The 13,361-nt window shown below is 47.0% G+C and overlaps 1 protein-coding gene across 1 annotated transcript in view; it reads right to left on the minus strand.

Moving 5' to 3' along the window:
- Positions 1–2,393, minus strand: part of MSN (moesin) — a 48,254-nt gene extending 45,861 nt beyond the window's left edge. Inside the window, exon 1 of the mRNA XM_069811661.1 lies at positions 2,240–2,393. Within this exon, the coding sequence (XP_069667762.1) occupies positions 2,240–2,251 (12 nt within the window). The 5' untranslated portion in view covers positions 2,252–2,393. The remainder of the gene's footprint in view (positions 1–2,239) is intronic.
- Positions 2,394–13,361: the final 10,968 nt, after the last annotated feature.

Here is a 13,361-nt window from a genome sequence, read left to right on the forward strand (position 1 = left end):
CAGGTTTTGCTGCTCAAGCCACGCAGCAGCATGTTCTGTAAGCCTGGTGAGATGAATGATAAGAGCTACCAAACACTTTAGACACAAATGTTTTTCCTGCCCAGCCAGAACTGTTCCCTGGAACATTTCCTCCATCTGTCTTCTTCACAATGGATTTATTTTTGTGATGAAGCCCACATATAGCTACAGGTAACTGCTCCAGTTTCACCCACATTTGACCTTGATTGAGGAAAGTCACTTGCATTTTACTGTTTTGTTAATTAAGTAGCTATTAACAAATCTTAAGCTAGCACACTAGTAGTCATGTTTCTTTCACATGAAGAACTGATTACACAGTTATGCCAGCATATCCTGTTCCTGCAAACCACAGCTCAAGAAATAATGTTTAAAATATTATTTCAGTTGTGTCTGCAACTAGGCCAGATGGGGCAGGAAACCAAACGCTAGTGGCTGATACAGCAGGAGGCCTGCAGCTCTGTACCTCAACAGGCACAAACATCTGAACCACCTTCTGCAGAGCCTAAGGTGTGCAATACAGTGTCACAGCAAAGCACTTGCATTTATTTATCTGTTCCAGTTTTCAAAAGCTCTGAAAGCAGAACTGCTCTGTCAGAACCAGAAAGCAGCAGAGTGAGAACATGAATCCAGCCTAGGCTGTGTCTGCAGATACAGAGGCTGCAATGAGCACCTTGTAGCAAGTACAGTGTCATAACTTTTGGATTCAGCCTATTAGTGGGAACCCTGACTCATAAGTGTCTCTGCAACACTTTCAGGATTTCTTGGCTAAGTCACACTAAAAGAAGTCACTCATCACAACTGTAAACTCCCTTGCTAAAAGGTCTCAACTGCATTTTACAACAGAAGTCCCCTAACTTGAGCTACTTCCGTTAGTCTTACTGAACTTGTTGCCTGGTGTTGGGGGGTTTGGTTTGTTTTTTTAGGAAGTAAATCTTTACTCATCATTGCTGATGTTTGAAGAAAGGCCTTTCTAAAGCTTCAGAAAAATACTGCCTTAACCTTTAAGTGGCTTGAGTTTGATATCCTTTAAGATGCTGATGTTTAAAAAAAAAAAAAAATCCAGCTTTTGTCTCAGAGAGCTGGCATTTAGGACAGCAGGAAAAGCAGAAGTCAGTCAAAGGGGCACTTAATACCTATTTTAAAGTAACAAAGTTAAACTAGCTGTAAAAAAAAAAAAATCAAGGTGGATTCCATTTCAACTTCCACTTGCATAGGGGTGAGGTTTTGTTTAGGGCTTTTTTTTCCCCCCTCTCCTTTATGTAAACCACAGGCTCTCAGCTTAACACGTTCTTAGGCCGTGTCAGATCACTCCCAGCAAGGAAACATCCAGAGCCTTCCAGCCTGCTCCTCCCTGTTTTATCAATGAAGGGCTAGGACTAACTCTTTTACTCCAACCAGGAGAAATTAAATGGAAAAACCCCATGCTCCTCATTAGTCACCAAACTCCTGCCGTGAGAAGGAGAGTCAAGTACGGACTTGACCAGACTTTCTGAAGTACCGAGAGCTCTCCAGCCAAGAAACACTTCGAGTCAAGCTGGGACAAGGCTCCCTAGCAACTCGAGCTGACGAATTACAAGTTGTGAAAACCCCAACCTCTCCTCTTCACAGAGCACACGGGAGGCGGCCATAGAACTCGTTAACTCCCCACCAGGCTCCAGAAAGCTTCACCCAGCACGCCTTCCCCATCCCGGGCGCACCCGCGGGGCGGGCGGCAGGCGCCGCTCCACCGGACATCTTGGAGAGGAGGGGCGGCCTGGGCAGGGCGCTGCCCCGCCGCGCCGTTACCCGCCCGCCCCGAGCGGGCGGCCGCGGCCCGGGCGGGGCCCCGGCCCGGCAGCCGCCTCAAGCCCGGCCCGGCCCCTCAGGTACCCACCGCGGCGGGGCAAGGAGCACAAGATGGAGGGGCGGGCGGCCCCGCGCCGCACGCCCGACCCGCGCTCCCCGGGACTCCCTCCTTCCCCCCCCCCGCTCCTCTCCTCTCGCCCTCCGGGGCGGCCGCCGGCGCCTCCCGGGCGGGGCGCAGGCGAGCCCAGGCGGGCAGGCCCCGTCCCGTCCCGGGCCGGGCCGGCCGGCGGGCGAGGCGGGCAGCCGGGGCACCGCCGTCCTCTCCCGCCGCGAGGCCCGGGCGCCGCCACACCCGCCCGGCCCCGGGCGCCAGCTCCGCTCGGCCGCCGTGGCTGAGCCGCCCCCGCTCCGCTCCGCTCCGCCTCGCGGCACCCACCGTTTTCGGCATCTTCCCGGCGGACTGGACACGGCAGGTCGCTCCTCCTGCGCCGGTGGGGCTCTCCGTGGGCTCCTCGCTGCTTCTAACGGGACTGCGCGCCGCGCCTCTCCGCCCGCCCGCCCCGGCGCAAGCCCCGCCCCGCGCGGCCCCGCCCTGCTCCCGGGCCCGGCCCTGCTCCCGCTCCCGCTCCTGCGCCCGCTCCCGCTTCTGGTTCCCGCCCCGCTCCCGGGCCCGGCTGCCTTCGTTCGGGGCTGGAGCTGCGGCGCCCCCGCCCCGGCCCCGGCCTCCTTAGCGGGGCGCGGCCCGGCCCGGCCATGCGGCGTGGGGAGGCCGGGCCGGGCATCGCCGCCGAGGCTCCGGGAGGCCTCGCCGCGGGCGGAGGGCGAAGCGTTCGAGGCCCCCCCGTGGCAGCGGTCCCCTGCGAGGCGGCCTGGGAAGGGAGCGGCCTTGGAGGCGGCGGCAGGGCCCCAGCAGGGCGAAAGCCGGGGGGTTCCAGCACCCCCGGAACTCGGTGCCGAGAAAGCCCTGAGCGCTGAAATTTATTTGCGCGTTGGATGTCAGTGGGACTTCTGGTCCTTGCTGAAAGCATTATTTTAAAAAATAACGCTATGTTATGGGTCAAAGTGAGACCATGGCTCTAACATGCAATGGATCCTTTTGTCTCTCCTTCGGTCTGAGTCATGCACGCTTGGGGTGCAGCTCAGGGGTGCTGCCCGGCCAACAGTCTCCTCAGGCCTCGGCACGTTCTGCGGGCATGGTGTCACATACAAGGTTTTCGTAGCTGTTTAACTAGGAAGCATGCATCCCACTCCAGGTGCTTCAACAGCACAAGGGGCTGAGGCTCCCTGAAGCTGGGCTGGCAAACCACCTCAAGTCTTCAAGCCTTCTCCGATGCCACCGCCACAATCACAGGGTGTAAATGAGCAATCGAATTCCTGGGTGAAAAGAGTTCGAGGACCAGCTGCAGACCACTCGCCAAAGCTTCCCCTGCCATCTGTGTTTGGAACCATGATGGAGGAAATAAAGGTGCAGCATTTACGTGGGGATTTGAGGAAGCCATCTCATCTCATTTGGGATTTTGAACGTTACTGTCCAACAGTGACCCCAGTCCTATTTTCTCCCGGGGGGGGGGAGGGGAAGTCATTCTTTTTAAAGTTAACAGCTTGTGTCCAGAAGAAGGAAAATAAATGAACTCAGTAAATTTAATGTCTTATTTTTTAAGCAAAGTAGAAACCTATCTTCCTATTTTTCTTGAATTTGTGTCTTCTTGTCAAAGCAGCTAAACATTTTCGATCTTTAACACATCTTGGTTGATGGAAAGACCATGCAGACTAGCTGTACTTCATACCTACTTTTTTCCCAGCATGTTGAATAAATGAAGATTGTGTTAATATGAGAACACATAAATTCAGGTATAAAATAGGAAGAGAGCAAGCCAAGCTCTACTAGACAGTTCAGCATAGACTCCTGCTGAGTAAACTGTTTTCTTTAATTTGATTACAGGAATCTGCTGGGATTTAATATTAAACTGAGGTATGTTGAGAATTGACATCAGATTCATAGTAACACTTTGTAGGTCTTTAAAAGTTGCAGTTCATTCAAAAGATCTCAAAATGCCTTGTAAATACCCATAATTAAATCCTCAGGATCTGCAGAAAGGAAGTTTCTCTTTTTTCCCCAAGGAATAATATTGTTGTAAAAGTATATGTAATATAAAACAAATAATTTTTAAACCAGAGGCTTATAAAATGTGTTGATTTGCTTTTCAATGTGATGTTTCCTCACCATGCAGCATAATGTGAGAAAGAGAAAATGCAGAATAGTTCTCACCCTATAAAAAAGAAAAATGAAGTCTGTAAGAGACAAGGCCTTGCCTCACCCCAGAGTATACTAGGAGTAATACTACAGAGAGTAATAAAACTATTCCTGTGCCAACCTGGCAGGAGATGGAAATGGGGTCCATAAACTTTGTTTGCTTCACCTGACTATGCAGGTTTCACCTAAACTAGAATCTCTGTGCTGTGTCTGCATAGGAAAAAACATCAGTATAGTTGGATTGATGTAAATTGGTGTATCTTTTCCACACAAGAAGTCGCAGGGTCCCTAAGAGCCTATTTTACAAAGTTTTCTTCCTTTTCTGACTCATTTTCACATTAAGACTTTCTTGGACTAGGTCAAACAAGACTGCTCCATGAAAGGGTTCCACTTGTTGCCTACAGAAATTGATACTGACAGAAGAGATCTAGAATAATAAAGGCAGTTGCTCATGATTTTAACAAATGATAGCGGGCAGCCACAGTGGCAGGTTTGGATCCAGGAATATTAGGTGTGAGCTTTCTCACTGCATTCAGGTGGCTCTGGGGAGACTTCTTCATCAGCATGCTAACATCATCATATATGATGGGGAGAGCCTGATTCTGCTTCTATTGGGAATTCTATTCCAAAATTTCTTCATAAGACTGCGGTAACTGTTTGGAGCCTTTAATCATTCTTTTTCACAAAGATGATAAAACTTCAGATGATAAAAGTCTAGCTATTTCTTTGCCAAATTTAAGGAGCCATAGTTTAGCATCCAGGAAACTAACGTTTTCTTCATAGCTCTAAGGACAGGAGCTGTGATGCAAGCGAAGCCCCCTGCCAGGGAAACAATCGAATCCAAAGCAGCTGCATTCCCTCTTACAGTGTTCCAGGCGTTGGCCGTGTGCACAGAAAAGTCATGGACCCCACATCAGTCTACAAACAGTCTGAAGGGGTGAGACAAAGCAAAGTGAACTCTACAGCATGACAGACACTTCTTTCTCACCCCGGCCACTTCTCTTGTCCTTCTTCTCTATTGTAGCAATAGCCAAACAAAATACCATTCATGCCACTTTGAAAGACAAGGGTTCCCTGTGACAGGCAGATGAGTCTCTACGCTTTACTTCCTCTCCTGCTTCTTCATTTCCTCTTCCCCTTCCCTGTGGAGGGGGAGGACAAGACATCTGAAACATTTGAACCGTTTAGTGCCCCAGCTGCACTGTCATGAGGAATTCCTGCTGTGGAGGTGCTGCACCAAGATCTCGCCTCCCCCACAGACCTCTCCTTTGCCAGCTGCTGAGGAGGGACGGCGGTATCAAGCAGAGGGTTTGCTGAGCCCTCCCTGCCTGGCCATGTGTGAGAGCAAGCACATCAGTGGATTCCTCAAGAGCCACAGGCAGGGGTTATCTCTCCGCCCCGACTGCAGGATGAGATTCCAAGGGGCAAAAGTGTCAGCTGACTAAAGATCCTCCCTGGAGGAGGCTGTAGAGATGAGTAACATTACCCAGGACCTCAAAAATGCTGTTTTTTCCAGACTGCTCAGAGCCCAAATAATGTTAAAGTATTTCAGAATTAGATTAGACCAGGCTGACATTAAGCATCCTCCTGGGAGGAGGTCAGGTATGTCACTGGAGAATTATTGTCTTGGTTTCATTCACATCAAACCTTTTGTAGTACCTTCTTTTAAGCAGAAAAAGCACGTAAATTATTTGGTCTGAAATACCAGAATTAGTTAGCATGAGCACTTAAACAAGGAGCCATTTAATCAGCCTATAGGTTTTTTTGATTAATGCTGGGTAACTTGAACTGCCCTTTGCGTAGCTTTGACAGAAGATAGAGGCCTTATTCCATCCAGCTTGCTGCAATGTAACTAAAAACAAACAAACAAACAAAAAACCCAAAGCAAAGGTGTTCCATACTAGAAGGTGTATTTCAGAGGGCTGAAAGAAGTTTAGTTTGATTCACATAAGCAAAGGGAGGCACAAAATGAAATTGTTACCATAGTATGAGAACTACACCTTCACCACACAGTAGTCCTGGATTGTCCTCTATTTAAAATCAACCAGTCTGGTTATGAGCTATTCTTTGCATAGCAGGTAAGCTTCTTTCTCCTGCTCTTACACTTTCCTTCTGCTCAGACATTAATGCCTGCAAGTTCACAGTGAGGTGCCTTCAATGATGATCTTGGATCATTTTAGTGTTTGATTGTGTTTAGAGGTACAAAGCACCTTCTCTGCCAAACACCCTTGCCTCTTTAACACCTTTATGCCTTGAGCAGCAGGGTAATCTTTTGGAGTGATTCTCAAGATGGGCAGATGAGAGGGGCAAAGGAAAGGGAGAGCATAGCACATTGGCTGAAACCAGGACACTCATTAAGGGAGGCAGGATTTGAAAAGGCTGAGAATAATTCTATTCCCACTCAGCTGCTGGAACAGGGCAGAAGCTGGCGGGGCTATTGGAAGCGTGATACCATTTATGTGATGCCATTTCCATGTCAAGGAATGGAGCTCATTACAGTGTATGGTCGCAGCTCCTGGCTTGTCCATTCCCCAGGGCAGAAATAGCTGGAACTGCCTGGAAATCCCCAGGATTCAAGTCTGCTAGATGCTCTGTAAAGCCCTATTTCCTAGTTCCCTCCAGCATATAAGTCCCCCACTGCCAATGAGGCCCCTGCAAAGAACAAGGGAGAAGGTAGGACTAGGGACAATGGCTCACTGTATGGCCCACACCACTCACCTCACCCTGTGTCTCTGGTGTCTGGGGATATGCTGTGTTTGTGCAAGAAGAGACTGAAGAGGAGACTTTCAAACCAGACAAAGCGTGTGCAGTGTATGCAATGACCACATGAAAAAAAGGTAATAACCACCCATCTGCTAGAATTGGCTCTTCTTCAGTTGTTTTTAGTATGTACCATATGGAAGCAAGTGCTTGTATGTTGCTTGCTTTCTACACCTTGTACTGCTTGCAGCAATGGGGGGAACAAAAGGAAATCTAATGGATATTCTGGGACCTCACTCCAAATGTTTACAGCCCAAGTAACAGATAACATAACTAGCAAGAACAAAACAATGAATGGGAATATGTTTTGCCTGTTTGGGTGAAAGGTATTAATGAATAAATACTCTGAAATCTATGCAGAATTGGAACAATGTGAGCTTTGGAGACTGACACTGGCACCTTCTCCTTAGAGCAAGGAGGTGGGGTAAGTCCCCCGGTCTGTTCCATCTCAAAGTAGTGAAAAGAAATTATTCCTGTGGGCAATGGGAGGAATCAAGCTAGGGCTCTCAGTTTTAGAAAAGCTATCTAATCTAAAAAGTAGCTCCAAAGGTATTTATTCTGATAGGTTTGACAGTGTGATGTGTATCCAAAAGGAAACATGCTTATTCATATGTATTTCTCAGAGGCCATTAAGCTTTTATGGTAGTCATGGTCAACTAAAAACATACTGGAAGCAGGGAACTAGAGGTAAAATACTGCATTAGCCACGGCACTTTACCCCCTGAGGCAGTCCACAAAGCCTGTGGGACACACACCAGAGCTGTCTAGGCCAGCAAGGCCTCACTGTAAACAAACCATGACAGAAAAAACAATTAAAGCTCTGAAATCTAACAAAACCTGTCACTGTTCTTCATCCACCTTACTTTCTTAACAGGACAATCCAAAGCTTTGTAGGCATAAAATCTAGCAAATCTTTTATTCACTAGGGCTCAGACCAGCAAGGGCTTACACGCAACACTAATAGGCTTTGCTGCAGAAAGAGAGGCAACTTGGAATCTTCGGGAAAGATCTTCACAGTTTCAGTGCCCCAAAGTAACAGGCTTTCTGGGAGTTTTCTGCTCCCTCCCTCTCTCCTGCTCTGCCGCCTTCTCAGATGGCTGGTGTGGAGCCAAGATGATGGTACTAGTGTGATGACCATGTAGGGAGGGCCACTGCCTTTCTGACTCAGAGACTGGGAACTCGGAGATTGTAATGAAGGCCACCAGGCATTTCCTTCCATGCCTGCCAGAGAATGTGAGTGCCCAGTCCAACCTCTGGGGCTGAGGACCAGGCTCCAGATGGCTCTGATACAGGTAGCCGCTGGGCAGGAGTCTGTTGGGACTGCATTTACTTACACTGGGGTTTTCTGAAGGCTTCAACATGGAATAATCAGGAGTAATTGTGTACAGGCTGAGTCCAAGATGGTGAAAAAGGGCCATAGAAAGACCAAACTGAGTGTTACTGAACAGGAACCAGGGAGAAGCCAGTTCTGAGAGGGATTTTCAGGTCAATATGGTTTGGCTCCAGCTTCAACACCAGCCAGGGACCTGATACACTGAGATGAGTGAATCACCAATGGCTCCTGGAGGAGTTAAAAAGGTTCTAACTAAATTCCTACTTGCCACATTTGATGCTGGCCCAAGGCAGGAAAGATCTATTCCCTCAGCATGGTTCAGACTCTCACTGTTTTGGCTACAGAGTGGTTATTAAAAGTTACTTGCAATTGACTTTGAAGGAACGAGACCATTACCAATCAACTAGGTAGCAAAGCAGCTGTGCTGAGATGACAGCAAAATGGACCCTGCCTAGGGGTTGATGTCTATTCCAAAAAATACATTATGAAATAAGAGCCAATATAAGTTATACATTCCTATCCCTCTATTTTTTCTAATCAAATAAACTTCTGGATTCTGGTGTTCTCCTAAACCTCATTAACCAGAACCCCTGAAAAATATTCTCAAAAAACATTCCAAGGACAATCTCTGACTAGTAAGTCATTCTGCGTTGCTGTAGAAAGCAAAGAAGGAAAGAATGGGTGGAAGAGGAAATGAAGAGCTTGTTTTATGGGGGGTGGAAAGCAGTGAACAGGAAAATGAGACTTCTGCAGAGACAGCAATAACAAACCTCATTTCTTCGAAAGTCCTGAGACAGCTGTCAAGACAGAACCTGCCTACAGGTGCTGATGTTCAAACATCACCCCTTTCTTTTTCTTATAAACATGCTTGATGAATTTGCCTCTCCATGAACAAAGTAAAAGTAGCTGAGGCACTGAAAATCCACAACCACCAGCCTAATGAAAATTAAGCTGTTAAAGTACTGTCCTGTAGATCAGGTACAGAGACTAGAACGTAGCTCTCCTTGGTCCTATGAGCTGTGCCAGTGGGTGACTGGATGATTTTATATTCTTCTTTATTAACCCAGCAATAAAAGTAATATAATAATATTGGCTATATTAGGGAGGGCTGACAAAGTTGTCATCTTAAGGCTTCAGGCAACAGTGCAAATTCTTTACTTTATGTTAATTATTTATAAATAAATGTTTCTACATATTATCTAAATTCTTGATTTAAAAGAATTGTTTCCTGGATATTTTTTGAAGCTGACAGTGCAAAGAGTTTATTTTTAAAGTCTTTTGAGGTTTTATAGCTCAAGTACTTCAGAGCACTGCTAACAGCAAGAACCTGACAGGCTGATGGCAGGACAAGAACAACAGCTGGTTTTCTTGTCCAGGCTCTGTGATATATAAAAGGGAAAAACTGGACAAGAGTCTGATCCAGATCCCACCAACTGCAAATTTGCATAACAGATGCTGATGATTATGGAGTCTAGGTCTCTGCATCTTAGTACTTTGTATCATCACGCATGGTAATGAGTCTAAAATATGCCCCTTTACTTGGAAAGTGTCTCTGTGCTCATGTTGCATGGGTGTTAGGAACAGCTGGAAAGTCAGGGTCATGTATCTGAGCCATTCACTCTGCATGGGTAGAAATACACCTGTACCACTGTACAATAGGATTTGAACAACTCAGTATTACATCACATCCACTTCTGTATCTTGTGTCATCCTAGAAATTGTGTGGTGCAGCCTGTTGACCGAAAAACTTCCTTGCTTACTTGCAAGATTCAAAATTAAATCAGAATGAGAGAGTAACAGATCCTGGCATTCATCCTACCTGAGTGTGTCAGTAGCCCCAAGCGCAGCAGGATACAGTCCCTCTACTGTGTGGGCATGCGCGCATGGGTAAGAGAACCAGCGAGGGGGGGTGGCAGAGGAGGAGCTTGCTGCAGCCAGAGCAACAGTTTCTACAGACCATTAAATAAGCTGTTGCTGTACCATCACCAGCTTTCAGCACAAAGCTGCAGTTTGATGAAGTCTGGTTCATGTTAAACTCAGTAAAAAAACAAGCATTCAACTCCTGGACAGTTCTCCCTGCCCCCTTTTTTCTTTAAGGTCCAGAGCATTTAGTGCCCTGGGGCAGTGGCACATAGGCTCTTGCATGCACAATCTGCTCAGTGACTCTGTTTCATGTCTGCAGAACGGTGCTCACTGCCTGCTCACATGCACAGGGAGGCCCAAACAAATGTCCCACCACTTCAATATTCCCAGCCTAAGCCTGTCACCCCTTTGCATTCATCAACAGCATAACAGCATAGCATTCCCACTGTGGGAAAGGGAACAGAATTATTCCTCCAAGAATCGTCTATCCTAAGTAGCAGTTATCTATTTGGAAGAAGCAGCCAGTGAATAGGCTGTGTGCTAACCCGCAGGCAGCCCTGCCTCTGATGGGGTTGGTGCTTTGGGCTGTAGTGCATTCCACTGCAGGCCCATGTGGTGGTCAGGCTGTAACTGGGCTGGGTTAAGAAGTTTTCACACACCCCCATCATCACCATCTCTAGATCTCCTGAAGTTTACCAGCTCCTCAGCCACCAAACCATGCAAGTAAGCTGCATCTACATTAGCTTTTTAGTTCAGGTGAGGAGTTTGGTTCTGAAGTTAATTTCCTATTCACTGCATTTTGCTTCCCGTCATGGTGCAGTCTCATACCTGGTGAACTGAATCCCTTTCAGGTGAAAATAAGCCAGAAGATTGTGCTTCCAGGGGTGCATCTGTTGTGCTCCAGCTATTGGCAAGCATTCAGTTAATTGGACCAGAACAGAGCAAGTCCAAAATAAGCTCCCTCTGAAACACATTTAGTGTGAATGTTAAATATTCAGCAGCAGCTCTCTTGTTTTCCAGATCTGCTCCTATTACACCACACTACTTGTTAAGGTAGGCATGCTTACTTGTCAAAATGATCCATGCTTGCTTGTGTGTCTGTTGAACCTGTCCAAACTTTTTTAGCAGGATGGATTTTAACCTGGGTCAGGGTGACAGAACTGAGTTAGGGAGCAAGGAGACATGAAGATTCACTGGCACCTCTGTGGGGACAGTAACCTCCAACGAAGACAGTCTCAAATGCAGCCAGAATAGCACCTTCAGCCTCAGGCCAGCTGAGCCATCCCTGGGAGCCTGGCTAGCCCATGGGTGCACTGACCACCAAACTGTAGTTCTGAAGTTGGCTCCTAAATTCTCCTTCTCCCCTCTGCAAAATGCCACAGGCTTACCCATGGACTCAGGATTGACTGATTGACATAAAATTCCTCCTGGAATGTAAGTGTGCACCTCCCCAGAGGTTTTACCCTCCAGTTAGCCTCTACTCCCACTCATGTCTCCCCGACCTTCTCTCTTGCCTGCCATTGTGATTAGAAAGCCTTCTCTCCCTCACACACAGAGCAGCTGCTTATAATCTAACTTCCCTCTGCTTCTCCAGGGCTTCAAGACTGACTCGATGCTCCAGGCATTCCAGCTCCTACAGAGCAGCAACAGAGCAGGGAGGAAGCTCTCAGTCTCGCCACTAACATTAAGTCAGTTCTCCCCATTGTACTGAAACTTGGTCAAGTGAATCAATGCGCTGGAACATAGGGCTCAGACAGCCATAAAGAGGGAAAAGAAAACTGGCCTGTGTTTCCAGGTAGTGGCACATAATGTGGAAGATGATCTCAGCACTAACTGTTTCAGACAAAATTTAGCAGTTATTTCCATCGAAGTCTTGGCTCCATTCATTTTGCCTGAGACTTAGACCTATTTTTGGAAACCTTAAAAATATACAGGGAGTTGCCAGCCATTTTTATTCCAATGCAGGAACATTATATACTGAAGACATTACTCTTGGCTCCTGCTCAGATGGCAGTTTTTTTCCAGGTGAACACCAAACCCTGCCCCATGACAATGTTGCTGAAGTAAGTATTGCAGCTGTTTCTGGGCTAGAACACAAGTAGACTCAAAAAAACACAGAACCTTATTGTGCGGGAGATGCCTAGAGCAAGAGTCTAATCTGGGACTGTTCATGCTACCTCTCCCACCCAGCTGATTCACTCACAAGTGAAGGGAATTCCCTCCCACCTTTTTAACACTACATGGTGTGATCTGCAGTCAGGGTTGCATGACTATGAGAGACATGAACCCCTGGGCAACCCTAATGCCCCCACACACTCTGCATCCAGTTCTTCTTTTCCCCACAGCAAAACATGATGATGCACCACACAGTACAAACTGCCCCCCCACCCAGTTAGACACAGGCATGACAGATGGCATCATTTATTTCTCTTAGGTTTTTACTAAACACGTGGCATCTCTGATCCTAAAATGCAGAGAATTAAGGCACTTAGGATATTTGTACCAGCAGAGTGAGTAGGTTATAAAAAAAAAAGGAATGGATAGGTGGGTAGACAGGTAGATAGAGCACAGATAGATGGGTAGGTAGATGTATAGATGTATACATACATACTGTGTTCTTAGCTGTTCTCTGTCCCAGAAGTGGCTGCCTTCGGCAATATACACTCGGTCCCAATTAAGCATGCTCTGTTTCAGGAGAATTTTTCTGTCTTCATAGGGAACACAGACTTCCACTTTTAAAACACAGCCATAACTTTTTTTCCTTTGTCTTACAATTTTTTCTCTCACTCAACTTGTTCTGTTTGTTTGTTTGTTTTTAAGAAAAGAAAATCCCCTGAGTTAAAATAACAAGGAAAAAGCCCCCAGTGTCAAAACTAGTTTTTCAAGGCCAAACACATATTTTGAGAAGATCCCCAAGCCCAGGAGCCTTCCCCTTTCTGCACCAGAAACCTCCCTCCTCAGCAATCCTGGGGGCAGGGAGGATTAGCTTACTGATGTTTGTACAGTGCTTTGAAAACACAACAGTCCTCTGGGTAATTCTCTTTTAGAAACCACACAGCCATCAAGATACCAAAGTCCCTCTCAGTGAGAGGTTAGTGTACAGCTAAAAATATCCATTAAGGAAAAAGGATGGTTCCTCAAGAGCAAAGGAGGTATCAGAAGTCCTCACTGAAGCCAAGGAGGAAGATGGCCTCCCAACAGTCCCAGGGCTGAGTCGCAACATACTGAACTTCTGTGTTTGTGCATGTGCCTTTTGGCTCTCCGCGGTGATCTGAGAAAAGCAGCACAGCCAGGGTCAGGCTGCTGCTTTCCTGAATCACAGCACAAGGCTCCCCTAACAGCTCAGCA

Source organism: Haliaeetus albicilla, chromosome 23 (genome assembly GCF_947461875.1).
Source record: "Haliaeetus albicilla chromosome 23, bHalAlb1.1, whole genome shotgun sequence".
In the NCBI taxonomy this organism is placed as follows: Eukaryota; Metazoa; Chordata; class Aves; order Accipitriformes; family Accipitridae; genus Haliaeetus; species Haliaeetus albicilla.